Consider the following 16,764-nt stretch of genomic DNA (forward strand, 5'->3'; position numbering starts at 1 on the left):
CCGACCGCAAGGGACGTTGAAGATTGCAGAAAAGAATCACGAATTAGAGAAAATGAACAAATGGTCCTGACTAGAAACTTGCTGAGCGTCATTACAAACTCAAAGATTAGTCATTTATAAGAAGAGAAAGCATGTGTGAAGCATGGGGATGTGCTAAAGTTCCCACTCATGGAGCAGGAAGAAGGCTGGCAATGTGAAAATGCACATGATAACAAAATCATCAGTGTTTTTGCATCACCAGCCTTCCACCTGCTGAACGAGTGGAAACTTCAAACACATTTTCACATTTCACACATGCTTTAACTCTTCCCAAGGTTGACTCATTTAAGGGTTTTTGATGAGTCTTAGCAAGCTTCCTAATGAAACAATGTTTATTTTTTACAAATTAACAAATTAGCACAATTTAAATATTTGATTTGGTAAATACCAAAAATACCGCAGAAGCACCCACTTCCTTCCAGCGCCAACTAATCATAATAATAATATATTTATAACGGCTTCCGACAGCCGTGATGCCACAAAACATTTTCCAAACTTCGGAATTTTGCAAATTATACGTTAACCGCCCGATTGGACCGAACAAGTGGCCATGTCTACATTAACCTAATTTTCGGTGAAAATGGAGTCGATGCTTCCCCGATATTTTGCAGTAGTGTTTTTTTCTTTTGTTTTTTGTAATTACTGACATTTGCCGTAAATGCCGGTTTGTTCCGAAAATAAATTTTTTTCAACAACCCAATTTAAAGGAATTTCTGAAACTTCTCATTGTGTGAATGCTCGTAATGTTAAGCATTAAGCAAAACTCAAAAAGTTTTTTAGAGCGCAGCTCTTAGGCGCTCGTTCCCGGCTTGAGCGGCGTCGGCGTCGCCGTCGGCGTAACCGCGCGGTGCATTATGGGTAAATTTCCCTGCTAAATCTAGCGGAAAAATTTCCCTAAATTTAGCGGAAAAAATTCCCCGCTAGATCTAGCGGAAAAACTTCCCCGCGAAACCTAGCGGAAAAATTTCCCCGCTAAATTTAGCTGAAAAATTCCCCGTTAAATCTAGCGGAAAAATTTCTCCGCTAAATTTAGCGGAAAAATTTACCCGCTAAATCTAGCGGAAAAAATTTCCCCGCTAAATCTAGCGGAAAAATTTACTCGCTAAATCTAGCGGAAAAAATTTCCCCGCTAAATTTAGCGGAAAAAATTTCCCCGCTAAATCTAGCGGAAAAATTTCCCCGCTAAATCTAGCGGAAAAAATTTCCCTGCTAAATCTAGCGGAAAAAATTTCCCCGCTTAATCTAGCGGAAAATATTTCCCTGCTTAATCTAGCGGAAAAAATTTCCCCGCTAAATCTAGCGGAAAAAATTTCTCCGCTGAATTGAGCGGAAAATATTTTCCCGCTAAATCTAGCGGAAAAAATTTCCCCGCTAAATCTAGCGGAAAATATTTCCCCGCTAAATCTAGCGGAAAAATTTCCCCGCTAAATCTAGCGGAAAAAATTTCCCCGCTAAATCTAGCGGAAAAATTTACTCGCTAAATCTAGCGGAAAAAATTTCCCCGCTAAATCTAGCGGAAAAATTTCCCCGCTAAATCTAGCGGAAAAAATTTCCCCGCTAAATCTAGCGGAAAAAAATTTCCCCGCTTAATCTAGCGGAAAATATTTCCCCGCTTAATCTAGCGGAAAAAATTTCCCCGCTAAATCTAGCGGAAAAAATTTCTCCGCTAAATCGAGCGGAAAAAATTTTCCCGCTAAATCTAGCGGAAAAAATTTCCCCGCTAAATCTAGCGGAAAATATTTCCCCGCTAAATCTAGCGGAAAAAATTTCCCGTTAAATTTAGCGAAAAAAATTTCCCCGCTAAATCTAGCGGAAACAATTTCCCCGCTCGGAAAAAATTTCCCCGCTTAATCTAGCGGAAAAAATTTCCCCGCTAAATCTAGCGGAAAAAATTTCCCCGCTTTAGCGGAAAAATTTGCCCGCTAAATCTAGCGGAAAATTTTTTCTGGGGGTCACGTGACCCCCTGAGGTCACGTGACCCCCGTGGTCACGTGACACCACCAGGTCACGTGACCTTGGGGAGGGGATGTGACACCACCAAGGTCACGTGACCACCCCCCCTCGAGGTCACTTGACCCCCCCCCCCCTGAAAACACGTGAACCTCAGTACCCTTCCCTCCTCCTCCTCAAGAGCTGCGCTCTAATTCGGCGTTACAGGGAGTTGTAAACGGCTTTCATTTTTTGGAAAGAGAAACACTGCGGTCTTCCTGTATGGGTGGATCTGATCATCCCAAGTTCAGTCCGATCTACCTAAAAAAATTAAGCGCTCTCTACAAAACAAGTTCTGCAAATATATAGCAAGAACTAATGGGTTGCAACGTCATAGTTATCTCAGTGATGTGATTGCTGCGCCAATTGCGCCAAACTGCGCCCAGGGGCTAACCCTGCTACATCTTGCTACATTTTGCCGAAATATGGGTAATCTGCGCCAAGCCTGCGCCAAAAAACAAATTTTGGTCGTCTTTCAAAACCGAAACTAAACTGAGTACCGTAATTGAGCATGCATGAGCTAGGTAGCGCAAGCGGTCGCCCAACAAAAAGTACCCTGTGTCAATCGTCCATCTGGTTTTGCATAGTGTTTCCCGCCACCTCTCGTTTCACGCTCTCGTCGATCATGTGTCTCGTCTCGCGTCTTTTTAAAAAAAAAAATTTTTAACGATAGACGCGGCCGTGTGTTGACGCTTCAGTGCTTCAGTTGTTGTACAAAGCGCTCCAAGTACTTTTTGACCCTGACTCGCGATGTCTTGTTTTGACCTAACTCGCTCAGGTCCTTTTTTCTATGTGTTTAGCTTGTACCTCGCCTGCCGGCCTGGCAAGCACGTGCCGCTGGACTGTTCTTTGTCGTATTTTGCATACAATTTTGGGAACCAGTTGGCGACAGAGCGGAGTGGCATGGTGTCTGTTTCGATCGAACAGCCATCTCTGCTCGTGCGAAGAAGCACGTGCAAATGAAAGCCTGCCAAAGTTGCCCTCATTTGCATGCGTACATGACTGCACGACAGAGGCACCAGCCGGGACGCTTGCAACCCATTGTTTTAAGTTTGCTTACTTCTGACGAAACTCTAGCACGTCGGGAACCAGTAAAACGCTGGCAAGCGGTTTTTCGGAATTGCTCGGCAACGACCACCGCACTGTTCAGTTGTGGGATGTCTCCATGTCTCTTTGGAGACATTGAAAGTGGGAATTCATTACTAGCCAAAGGCAAAGCGAGGTTTGCAGCAGCCTCGTAGAAAGTTTCGAAAAGCAAAAAGTAAAGCACCCGCTAGTCCTTGTCTTGTATACAATTTCGCATTGCACTGCGGTAGTTACGTGTTTCATCAGTCGGAGACAGCTTCCATTTATTATATTATATTAACTATGCAGTCAACCTAATGCTGTGATATTTACTAATAAGCTGGCCATTTTCAAATAAATTTTAATATGTGCAGTTTGGTTCTTATTTATCTATAACGGTACATATATATGTATAACTTAACTGAGGCATTGCAAAATGTGTCATGTCATTGTCATTTTAGTTACACGTTGAAAGACTCCCAGGCCTTCGAACTTTACCATAATTTATTTATTGCGGCGAGCGAAGTGGCCTTCGTTCGTTCAGCACTTAAAACTAATATGTTTATTTTTCTAAGAATATCTGCTCCAAAGGCCACTTTTGCTGCTCCAAAACGCTGTTTTGGTTGCTCCAAAAGCAACTTTTGCTGCTCCAAAAAACTGTTTTGCCTGCTCCAAAAACCACTCTTGCTGCTCCAAAACACCGTTTTGGTTGCTCCAAAAGGTGCTCCAAAACGGCTTAGGCCAATCACATCACTGTTATCTCAGATTTTTTCTTTTGGCAGTCTCCCCTTTAACTAATAGGAATTTTACTGTAATGGCAATTTGACAGAAAGCCAGAAAACGGGTTGTTTAACATACGCAAACGACCACCATTTTCTCATTCATTTGTCACTGTTATCCTAATATGGCAAAATTGTGGGTGTGTCTCTTGTGTGTTATCCTCATAGTTGTCTGGCTAACCTAATGTGCTTGGAGGGTGTGCCTGCTTTGTTCTTAATTACAATGATTGCTTTCTACATTTCGTCCCAGTCATCTCAAGTGGTCCTGTGCCCCCTTCGTGATCGTCCATGCCTACTTACGAACCTGATCACAGCCAGCAATTCTAATGGAACCGATCCAGTCCTCAAGTCTTGGTAAGTTTTTCGTTTCAACCTCTTTCATAACGAGAGTACAGTGGCTGTGTCTAGACTACAGGTGGTTATAGCCCAATGCAGCGCTTCTTGTACACCTGTCCACAGATTCCTACCAGTTCGTCCCGATTTGGGAATCCTCCACCAGGGACGCTCAGATGAAAATGTGCAGAGTGATATGGATTATGCTTCTCAGGAAGGGAAGCAAGCACTAGGATTAAAGTTTAAGGGAAGTTTGTGGCAGTTGGAAGAGCGTGAGGCAAGGTAAATTTGTAAATAAATCAAGGGCAAACGCCAACCAATCCCTAAAAGATCGTAGGGTCCCAACGTTTCGGTGCCGGCTCGGCACCTTCTTCAGGGGGGCTATTTAAAAGAGAAGCAGCTTCTTTCTTTTCTTCTGCGGTCACCGCAGAGGAAGTGAGCTATCTGGAAGGTACCAGGAAAACATTGGGAAACAATAAACAGTGTAGAATGTCAGCCATTGTTTCCTAGTCCTTTTTAGAGCGCAGCTCTTAGGCGCCCGTTCCCGGCTTGAGCGGCGTCGCCGTCGCCTTAACCAAGGTCACCCCAAGGTCACGTGACCCGCCAGGTCACGCCAAGGACACGTGACCCCCGAGGTCACGTGACCCCTCCCAAGGTCACCTCAAGGTCACGCGACCCCCACGTGACCTGGGAGGTCACGTGGCCCCCCTCCCCTAGGTCACGTGACCCCCCCCCCCCCCCGAGGTCACGTGACCCCCTCCCCACCGAGGACAGGTGACCCCCCCCACCCCGGAGCATATTAAAGAATGAGGGGAGGAGGAGGGGTCTACCCTCCCCTCAGTACCCTTCCCTCCTCCTCCTCAAGAGCTGCGCTCCAAATCGGCGTTACAGGGAGTTGTAAACGGCTTTCACTTTTTTTTTTATTCTCAAAACATGCCACAAAGTTTTATTGAAAATCTTTAATTTGTGCAAACATTAGAGAAAACATTCCTATTCTTGGCCATCTAATGCGTCCATTCAGTAGGTTTTGAGCATGTCATACTCTTGAACACGTTTGGGAAGGTAGAAAGCAACAACTAAAGACGAAATGAATTTTTTTTTTTTTTTAATTTGTGTGCGAATTACGGTTTTAAATAGAGTGTTCAGGGTATCAGAGGCGGGGTTGCAAACACTTACAAACAAAAGTCTTTGAGTATTTCTTCTTCGGCTAAAAACATGCGCATTGAGGCCATGCCACCTTTTTTCATATTGCTGACATCTAATTTTTTTCCGGGTTTTGTGTGTTTGTGTGTGTGTGTGTGTGGGGGGGGGGGGGGTCGAGGAGTCTGCAGTTTGATCAATATGAAACAGACTACCAAAACCCCTAAATACTGCCATCTGTGTAAAAGAACAAATAAAAGCTTCCAAACTCAAACATAAGAAAAGACTTGTGGTGCAGTTTTGTAGCCCATAACAGAAAGCACAAAAGAAACTCCTATTACCAGCCTACAGTGCATAAAATTAAGATGGAGACAGGCAAACTTTTTTAACAAATCAAAATGAAATTGTCTATCGTCTGACGTAAAGATGAGGATACTAAAGACCCCGAGTTCTAAGTAGAGATAATAATCATATCTTTATTGCACGAAGAAATATACATTATTACAAACAGGTCCACAAAAGCATGTGAGTGCTCGTAGGCATGACTTGGCAACCAGCAGAGAAACTACTAACAACATCAAATAATGCAAAGCACAAAATAAACAGAAAAACGCAGTACTCTTAACCTGTACAACAATTTAAAAATCAAAGGTACAACACCAATTTCTACGCTCTTTTTTTATCGCTTTCAACGACTGTAGATGTAAAAGTTCGTCAGGGAACAAATTAATGAGGAACGCAAAAAGACTGAACCCACTTTCCGTAATTTGTGTATACCCTAGGGAGGACGAACCGCTCTATTTTTCTCAAAACCTTTAGTTTTTTTACAGGTTTCTTAAACATACAATTATAATAATTCTTAACTGGTATTTCATAGATATATGATCTTTGAGTTGACAAAAGCTGTAGCGGACACATTTCTGACTGTTCTCAACTCATCCAATTGGTTTCATATGCTAAATTTCAACAAATGTTATGCAAAATATTATCTAATTTACTTTTTCTAGAGTTCAAACAAGAACCATAAAGCGTAACACCATACCGAAGCACCGACTCTCCCAGAGCTTGAAAAACCCTCATTCTCAAAATCAGGTTGGTTACACCTCGCAAACGATATAAAAATACAGGCACTGCGCGAAGTCGTTTTGCAATATACTCACTATGACCATTCCAAGAAAGATGTTCATAAAAAAAAAAACCCAGATAATTTATTAAAAATACATATTCAAGTGGCATACAATTACATCTCTCGCAGTTATATCTATGTAGAACCAGCGGTATATTAAATGTTAGTGTTATGAGGATTACGGAAATACATTAGTCCGGTTTTACTTATGTTAACACAGATACAATTGTTTTTGAACCATGCCATTAGCTCGTAGATATTGGCTTGAAGGGACGATAGAGCTTTCGATTCATTGTTTCTTGCGAGTACAAGAGCGGTGTCATCGGCGTATTGAAAAACGCGTGAAAAAGAGTTCAATTTACCTGTTGCATTCACATAGCTGTTAAAAATCCCTGAGCTGGTTTCCTCATCTTGCAGCTGCGGCCGCGGATGCGGCTAAGAGGGATTTTTACGTCACGTGACCAGCTCCATGGGGACAAGGAAGTACCTAGCGTCCCCGCCTAATGGCGGAGAGATCCGCATCGCTTCAAGCACAAAAGCCTAATTTCGCTCGCAGAAACTGATTGGAGGGACTTTCAACTGGATCTAATTGACCGCCCCTTTATACTGTAGGAGCGGCAGGTAAAGTTACGGCCAGGGGGGGGCAAATAGGAGCCAAAATAAAGAAAAAACTACACAAGATAAAAGCGGTAACGGTATTTTTATATACCTCCGCCGGCGCCGCGCCTCGCGCCTTCTGTTGCGGTCGAGAGGTTAAAGCGCCGGTACTTGTCGTCGCGGCGTGAAAGTTCCGGGTTCAAATCGCAATAGGGACTTCTTTTTTTGTGTGTGTATTTTGCGCGTGTCTTACCTTTTAACTGCGATCCTTTTTAGGAAATCATCCACTTGCACTGCTGCACTTTACACGGTTTTTACTGTTAGTCCCACCTGTTCAATCGAAACACCGGGAAGAGAAAAAAAAGATCAACGCAAGTTAGCGCGCTAATACAATCATTTCATAATGTTCATTAAAAGAAAACCAAGGTAACAGCATCGGTATGGCTTTCACACAAGCGGAGTCGAAACAAGCATCCTTTCCCCAGCAACTAAAATTTTATCTGTTTTTAAATAACGCTCTTGCTACGATTCCTTTCAATAACAAGAGACGCCTATTTAGGACTAAAATAAAACTGCAGTTGTGGCAATTAAAAAAAAAAACACTAAAAAAAAAAAAGACTAGCAGCTGTAGATACATTGATTGAGCGAAATCCTACAGGCAAGGCAGCAGGTCAAACGTCTGAGAAAGTAGTAAAACTGAACTAAAAGAGATCATACTTTTACTTGCATGGAATGAGATAAAAAGTATATTTATACTCTTTACATTTTGTTGTGGCAATCGTTTTGTAATATTAACACATTACTTTGTTGAATTTTAGTTAGACTAGCAGACGATCACGACCAAATGCAAAAATGAATCAGGCGTCGACATCGCAAACCCTCTCTTAATGCAAACGCCTAAAATGACTTTGGATCAAGAAATGGAATTACTTATATAATTGATTTCATACATTGATCCAAAGTCATTTTAGGTGTTTGCATTAGAGAGAGGGACCTAAAATAACTTTGGGTCAAGAAATAAAATTAATTATAATTGATTCCATATGTTGATCCAAAGTCATTTTAGGTGTTTGCATTAGAGAGAGGGACCTAAAATGATTCTGGATCAAGAAATGGAATTAATTATAATTAATTCCATTTGTTGTTCCAAAGTCATTTTAGGTGTTTGCATTAGAGAGAGGGTTTGCGATGTCGACGCCTGATTCATTTTTGCATTCGGTCGTGATCGTCTGCTAATCTAACTAAAATTCAGCAAGTAATGTGTTAATATTACAAAACAATTGCCACAACAAAACGTAAAGAGTATAAATATACTTTTTATCACATTCCATGCAAGTAAAAGTATGATCTCTTTTATTTCGGTTTTACTACTTTCTCAGACGTTTGACCTGCTGCCTTGCCTGTAGGATTTCGCTCAATGTATCCACAGCTGCTAGTCTTTTTTTTTTCTTTTTGCTTGTTTTTTAGAGTTTTTTAATTGTCACAACTGCAGTTTTTATTAGTCCTAAATAGGGGTCTCTTGTTATTGAAAGGAATCGTAGCAAGAGCGTTATTTAAAAACAGATAAAATTTTAGTTGCTGGGGAAAGGATGCTTGTTTCGGCTCCGTTTGTGTGAAAGCCATACCGATGGTGTTACTATGGTTTCCTTTTAATGAACATTATGAAATGGTTGTATTAGCGCGTTAATTGCGTTGATCTTTTTTTTTCTTCCCAATGTTTCGATTGAACAGGTGGGACTAACACTAAAAACCGTGTAAGGCGCAGTAGTGCAAGTGGATGATTTGCTAAAAAGTATCACAGTTAAAAAGTAAAACACGCGCAAAATACAAAAAAAGAAAAGAAGTCCCTAGCGCGATTTGAACCCGGAACTTCCACGCCGCGACGACAAGTTCCGGCGTTTTAACCTCTCGACCATAGCAGAAGGCGCGAGGCACCGGCGCCAGCGGAGGTATATAAACATACTGCTACCGCTTTTATCTCGTGTGGTTTTTTCTCTATTTTGGCTCCTATTTGCCCTACCTGGCCGTAACTTTACCTGCCGCTCCTACAGTATAAAGGGGCGGTCAATTGGACTCCAGTTGAAAGCCCCTGCAATCAGTTTCTGCGAGCGAAATTAGGCTTTTGTGCTTGAAGCGATGCGGATCTCTCCGCCATTAGGCAGGGACGCTAGGTACTTCCTTGTCCCCATGGAGCTGGTCACGTGATGTAAAAATCCCTCTTGGCCGCAGCCGCGGCCGCAGCTGCAAGATGAGCAAACCGGCCCTGGGGGACACCAGAAGGAATTATTACTAAATTACTTTTCCAATCACCAATCTTTACTAATTGACTCCGTTCTGAAAGGCAGCTGGTTAATAATTTTATATATGGGCCTCTAAATAGGGTGACCAGACGTCCCGTTTTGGCCAGGACAGTCCCGTTTTCGAGGTCCACTTCTGCCGTCCCATCTTTTGTCCCAATATAGAATCGTGTCCCGTTTTTGCAGGAGTACATCGTTTCAAAATTGGCACCAAGTGAGTGGAAGCAAACCGAAACTATACCCATTCTTTGGAAGTATATTTTACAAAAATAACCGTAGGTATACTTCAAAGTATTTACCCGGAGAGTAAAATTTAGGACTGTTCTTGGCCACAAACACTTTTCCTCTTGCGAAGACGCGTGTCGAAGTATTTTTAATTTTTTTTTCAATTGTTGGATATAGCACGGATGTAGAATCATCTAGATATAGCGCGCACATAGCATTTCATGATATGTTTGCTCCCAACCTCAAACTTTAATACTCCCGCCCGCCCCCCCCCCCCCCCCCCCTTTCCCACCCCTCCTCTCTGCTGGGATGTTCCATTTTCTACCTTGAGGAATATGGTCACCCTACGTCTAAAGCTCAGGTGCTCTAGTTTGTATATAGGTCACTAACGTGTGATCAATTGAATGGAATGCTTTTTTCAAATCTAGAAATAAAGAAAGGACGAAATTATTTTTATCAATATTGTCATGAATGTGGTCGGACGAATCTTCCAGCAATGTAATTGGTCCTCTATTTTGTTGAAACCGGTATCGTGAATGACATATTAGAGAATGCTTATCACAAAGGAAGTCATGGACCAAAATTAAAAACTTTTCCATAATTAGCGATAGTATGGGGATGGGTCTATAGTTTAGCATTTCTTTTCTACTTCCTTTCTTAAAAACAGGCCTCACCACAGCAAATTTAAGACCATTCGGAATCTTTCCCTCAGAAAAAGATGAATTAACTATTTTTAATAAGAGATGTTTTAGTTTTTTTTAAATTGATTGCAATGTCCCTTAGGGGGCCTTGCAAGGACTTTTTACTGGTTTTTAATGTGCATTGAACCTGAGCGCACTGAATGTAGTAACTTAATGAAACTTTTCTTTTCTCGAATTTTGCTTTATTTTAAAAGTTATAGGCAAATTAAAATTACAAAAACAAGCAAATAATAACCTCCTTCATGACGTCCTTGGCCGCTTAAAGGTACAATGAAGGCAATTTCGAATATATTTTTGGTGATTGAATTGGGTTCCAGGCACGTCTCAGGCCACGTTGCCCAAATTTCAGCGAAAACCGGCGCTTGTGTGCCGCGCAAGTCAATTAAACAGTTGCGGTAATAATCGTACCAAGATCGACTGGGGCGACGCCCCGAGAATTACGGGTGAAGCCAGGAGAAGTCGAGCTCACGTGACAGTTGCGGGCCCAAGAAGCGCGACGTCACAAGAGACGCATCAGCCATTGGTCGAAACAAGAGACGTGCCCTCGGTCACGTTTTGGTTCACGATTTTTAGGAATACTGTTCTAATTTTTGCCTGAATAACTATGAGAAGTATAAATCGGACTGGAAAGGATTACAAATTGTAAATAAAATTGCATAATTGTTTTTCTCTTCGCTACGCTGGACGCGAAACGGGCAACAAGCAACTATGGGCAAACAAAATAAAATGAAAAAAGAACACGCAGGAGACGTTTGGTTTTGGTTTCAGATGTCGGTGTCGTGTTTACTTTGAGAATGTGGTAGTCGAAGGATTCTGCAAAATGGTAGGCATGCCAAGTTTGTGCGCTGTAGATGGCTGTTCTAACGGTCGACTGAGTATTTGTTCGGGCGACGCTAGTTTTCACGCATGGGTTGCCGTTCATGTTCCCTGACGACGAAGAGAGAGGACGTCCGGTTTTGGTGAAAACAAAAAAAGGTGATGTTTATTTTCTGCTTGGAAACGTCCCCCGCGGAGGAACGGGTTCTCGGAACGGCCGAGTCACTGCTGCTTTCCCCTCGGCATCTTCCCCGCGTCCCTCTCCTTCGGCAACGCGCCGCTCTTGTCTCGATCGCGCAAATGTTGCTCACTGCTTTCCTGCTCGGAGCTCCCAGGCCACTCGTTGCCGGCTAGGCGGTCTCCGTCGGGTGATGGCGGAGGCCGCCACACACACACATACTCCTGTTCCGTTGGTGTTAGGTCACTGAAGGGAAGCCCGAATTCGCTCGCGAGAGCGGCATTGTCGTCCATGTTGAAAGATTCGACAAAACGACCGCGCTGCTATAACCCACTGCAGTGACCAGAGTCTCGATCTCCTAAATACTACCGATACCAACTATTCACACTTGACGTTACTCCCTACGTCACCCCCGTTTTTGGAGAACAGAAATGAGAATGGAGATAGTTCAGTTTCGGTTTCTTCAGTTCTTTCGTTGGCACAGAAATACACGTCACAAATGTCTACGAAAAATTATGCAGCGTGCTAGGTTCCCAAGGAGCCTAAAAACACCATTAAAAATATGAAATAAAATCATCTTCTTTGTCCCTTTAAGTGGCCGTGAACTAGAGGAGGGGTAGTGAGCTCAGCAAGTGCTCACGGCTGCCGCACTCCGTGTCGACGGCTTGAGAGAGCGCCACTAAGGCACGTTCTAGATAGGCTGGATGAAGCGGGCAGCCAGGGCGGCTTGCATTGCATTTGCTGCGCAATTGAACACTAATTCGACATGACACTTCATTGGCCACAAACGACAGCAAACACAGGGGAAAGATCAGTTCCGAACGGGAGCCACTTCACACTGCCATACCGCCAAAGGGCCATACCGCAAGCCAAAGCTGGTCGCCGAAGGCCTTCGGAATGCTCGTAACCGGTCGGATCCTCGACTGCAGCGCTGCCGCCGCGTACATCCGGGACCTTTCTACGCTCGCCGCTTGTCGGAGCCTGGTTCCACTACACCTTTCTAGTATGCGCCGTTTTTTTCGCCGCTTGGTGGCGGGTTTGTCGATGGGTCATTTCTTGTTTCCATACTTTATAAGCTGCATTTGTTTCTTTTCTGATCTAAAATACTGAACAAAAACTACTTTTATAAATAATTTAAACGGTTCGCACTACTTATATTTTGTATTTCGACTAAACAGAAGCTTTTAGCGGCTCTGACCAGTAGTAAGCCCAGGATCAAAGACGTCACATATCGCGCGCTTTCGGCAATGCGGGTCGCCCTCGTAGGTGGAGGAGGTTTCCGCGTCTTCCGGTTAAAATATGACTCACTGATATTTAGTTACTCTCTCCGTGCCCGCTGGCTTGCCCGAACTCCAAGAGACATGGAAACTGCAAAAGAGGCAGACGCTTAAATATGATTGCAGGGCCCCTTTAAACATACTTTTGATGACTATTTTTAAATCTTTTAAGATCTGTGGCAAGTAGGTGGAATTTCGACACCTTTCTTCACATGTGAAAACGTTAGAAGAGCCATGTCCCTGGTATTGCAAATCTGTTGCACCTTGTATGAACGACGCATTGAACCTATTGCACAAGCACTCTATAGGATGTTTTTAACACCATTTGATCAATGTTTTCTTTACCTTTACCCCCTATTAATTCGTGAACAACATCCCAAGTCTTTTGAGGGTTACTCTGACGAGTCTGCAAACAGGCAGCGTAATGTCTTTTCTTTGCTAATCTTATTTTCGCAGTGACCCTATTACGGAGGCTTCTAAATTTTTTCAATCCGCTATTTTCAGGGTTGGCTTTACATCTGTGCCACAGTTTGTCCTTTTCATTGCACAGCTCTATTATTTCTGTAGTGATACATAAATTCTCACATTTTCTTTGTTTTAGGTTAATTTTTCTTTCACATGTACTATAAATATTCGGAAACCATTCGATCATTCTTTGGTAGGCCGTAATATGATCTAAGGTGAGTAGACTAACCCAGTTGTATTCATTAATTAATTAATTTATCTACTTTTTTGTTATTAATAATTAGCTTACGGAGACTATAAGGTTTGCTGTTCAGGACGTCCCCGTTCACAACAAGCGCTACAAAATAGTGGTCGGCCACTTTTTGCTTAATTATACCAGAAAATAATTTTAGTTTGTTTAGCCTCACAATAATATGATTGATACATGTGCTTGTAATTCGGTTTCCCAGACGCTCTTCCCTCGTGAAGTTTGATATCATGTTATCTAGTCCAAAACCCGATAACAAGTTAAGGTAATCCGCAACCCCGTACTTGGACGTATCCAGTACATCAATATTAAAGTCGCCCGCAAGTATCAGTTGCTCATTGTCAAACGCCTTCATAAGCTGCATCATTTCATCAAAAAATAACAGATTAGAGCTAGGTGGCCTGTAAACAGAGCAGATAGTAAGTGACGTAAACTGATTAGAGATTGTAATGACCAACACTTCTGCATGACTACAAGATGTTATTACTTTCTCGGAAAACCAGCCAGACTTAGTAAACACAAGTATTCCACCACCCCGTTGCCCTTCTCTACACATTAAAAAAGAATGAAAATCTTTTAATGTAAACGAAGTGCTAGTTTCTCTGTCAACATTTATTTCATTTAAAATTAAAACATTGATTCAATCAACTCGATCAATTAGGTAAACAAGTAAATTATCCCAATTTTTTTGTATGCTTCTTATATTAATATGTACTTATTTTCCGGACTATAAGTCGCACCCTTGTATAAGTCGCACATCCGTATATTGAGCTGTTTTCATGGAAAAGTTGGTATATAAGTCGCACCTTTGTATAAGTCGCATGTCTTTGCATGGTTCATGCGATGAGTTCTTTTTTTTTTTTTTAGTTTATGTGCATTGGCACAATCGGAGTTATGCTAGATCGCACATACCGTTTAACGCCCATTTTGACTCGAGAGAAATGCCCATAGTACGGTGCTGTCTGGCGGGGGGCAATCGAGTGTTTCGCAGCAAAAGGAGATAAAATGTGCAAGATGAGAGGGTAGTTGACTTTATTCGAGCGAATGCATGCCGAGCGAACGAAAGTTTAAGGAGCTAGACACTCGCGAACCAAGCTCTGGAGCACTAGGGCTAGCCTAGGCCAAGTCCTGGAGACGAGGCGAGCATCGATGCGCAGGCAGGAAGATAAACCTTGCCATAATTTTTTGTGGTACCTCTAAAAGATCAGCTAGCCACAATCCTTCCGTTTACATGTAGCAACACGGCTAAAGCATGGCACAAAAAAACTGCTCATCAAACGGAAACTAAGAAAGACGGGAGAAATATTCTGCAATGCGTGTATACCAGCCCACTTACTTTTCAGCGTTACTGGGCTGAAGCAAAAGAATACGGAAACATGGCTGAACTAAGCAACATCAATAACATGCTGCAAAAGCTTTATTCTCACTGTCTTGCCTATGCACATTAAGCTGCTTCGGGGAAACCATAAAAATTAAAATACCTCGCATTCCGAGTCAAAATAGTGCGGCGACAGCAGTGCCTCCTGGATGAAAAAACACCAACTATGGCTATGTAGTTATGGTGCTCTACAAAAGATGGCGCGCAACGTATAAAAAAATGGCGTCGCACCTCAAAAATAAAAAAAAAGTCTTATATAAGTCGCATTGCTGTAAAAGTCACACCAAGAAAAATGTTTGAAAAAAACCGCGACTTAGACACCGGAAAATACGGTAGTAAATTAAGTTTCATTTTACTTTTAGTACAGACATCTAGCTCATTTTTAAGGTGGGCATCCCATTCTAGGAACGATTGAAATGTAGCAGACATTTTTAAAGAATTTTCAACAGATCTTCCTCGTTATTGATATGAATAGCGAGCTTCTGTTCGTCATGACAGACAAAAATTTTTCCGTTTGTGCTCCAGACATATTTATAATGTTTTTCCTTTGCACACTGCTTAGCGCTCTAAAAACAGTTGTCTGAGGGACTTGGTCAGGTTCTCATTAATGAAAATATGTTCTTGCCTAAGTACCACACGTTTAGTAATCCAAAGGTCTCTTACAGCGCAGTCCTTAAACCTAAGGATGATAAGTGGGATTTTTCCTTCACGGAGGCCCAGTCTATGAACTGCTTCGATGTCATCGGCAGTTGGCACGGGCAGTTGTAACTTAGTGGCAAGCCACTGTATCACATTAAGCAGGTTTTTCTTTTCTTTTTGTTGGACACCATGAATTTCGATATTATTCCTTCTGGAATATTGCTCAAGGCTATCCACGGTTGCCTTCAGTTTCCGAATTTCCAGGTCTTGTTTCGAGATTACAGATTCCGTTTTATGCATTTTTTTTGGCGATTTCTCCGGTAGCATCTTCCTGAGTTTTCATAATCTTAAGTACTTCATCATACTGGGAGCTCATCATTGCCATAGATGCCTCGATACCTTCCACAGTCTTTTCCTGCTGAGTCAATTTTTCTATCACTGCGTCATGTTTAACAGACTGCATGGGATTGACTTCTTTATCGCATCCATTCTGTTAAGTACCTCGGTGAGTATTGCACTCATACTCGTAAGCTGCGTCATCAGTTTCGCGAGCTTCTTTGACTAGCTAGATTCATTTGAATCTTTTTCAGCTGAAGCTTGTCTAGTGAAATTCATTTGGCATGTAGCACATTTCCCTGGTTTTATCTGCTCGCCTAAGAATTCTTTAAAGTTAGTCTTAGTAACCCCGGCACATTTTTTGAGATGGTACCAATCGGCACAGCCAGAACACCTTATCGCTTGAGCGTCTGGTGACAATGTTTTAACTGATGCAATACATTCTTGTTTGTCGTCAACGTCAACCATATTGATTCTGAAACAATGAAAAACTACAAAAGTGAGGGGCAGTCCAGCAGAGTGCGAGACACAAGCTCACAAGAAAAAACAAAAAAAGCACAGGCAGTGTCTTAGTTGCAAAGGTAGTAGAAACAGGCATTAGTGTGCGTGATAGACCCTGCTGGACTGCAACCCGCAGACTGGAGAGGACGCCTTATAAAGCATCGCTCGGTGTCGAAATAGGACCCACGTGATTTTATCCGCCAATGTCGTGGACAGACAATTTTTTGAAGGTTATCAAGTTCAGTTTTGAAGATACGTCGAAGTGACCAGCGTAATCACACACCCACCGATAACAGCTGATCTTGTCGCACCGTCTTGTCGGGTAAAGATACAGTACTTAGCTGTTGGACAGTAGAATGACGCCTGCAAACACGCAGGTCTCCGGTGCAGTGGCTTCGCTGGGCAATGGCAGCCGATCTTGTTGCACCACGTTGTCGAGTTAAGAAACAGGACTTTGCCACTGGACAATAGCTATGACGCCTGCAGACACGCAGGTCCCCAGCGCAGTTGTTACAAAGGGGCTGCAAAGGCAGTAGAAACAAGCCTTAGCATGCGTTATACACCGTGCTGGTCAGGAGACACTCTGGGTACAGGCAGAGCATGTTAAGTTTGGTGAGTCCGGTGCATACATAAACC

General features: G+C 42.6%; 1 protein-coding gene across 2 annotated transcripts in view; it reads left to right on the plus strand.

The window, feature by feature from the left end:
* The window catches only part of LOC115327012 (gastrula zinc finger protein XlCGF7.1), a 48,102-nt gene that overhangs the window by 12,291 nt on the left and 19,047 nt on the right, over positions 1-16,764 (plus strand). For both annotated transcript variants that reach the window (XM_042286086.1, XM_029987936.4), the window contains one exon: positions 4,123-4,226. In XM_042286086.1, the coding sequence (XP_042142020.1) occupies positions 4,199-4,226 (28 nt within the window). In that variant the 5' untranslated portion in view covers positions 4,123-4,198. The remainder of the gene's footprint in view (positions 1-4,122; positions 4,227-16,764) is intronic.

The sequence above is a fragment of the Ixodes scapularis genome, unplaced genomic scaffold (genome assembly GCF_016920785.2).
Source record: "Ixodes scapularis isolate PalLabHiFi unplaced genomic scaffold, ASM1692078v2 PGA_scaffold6__148_contigs__length_123643588, whole genome shotgun sequence".
NCBI lineage: Eukaryota > Metazoa > Arthropoda > Arachnida > Ixodida > Ixodidae > Ixodes > Ixodes scapularis.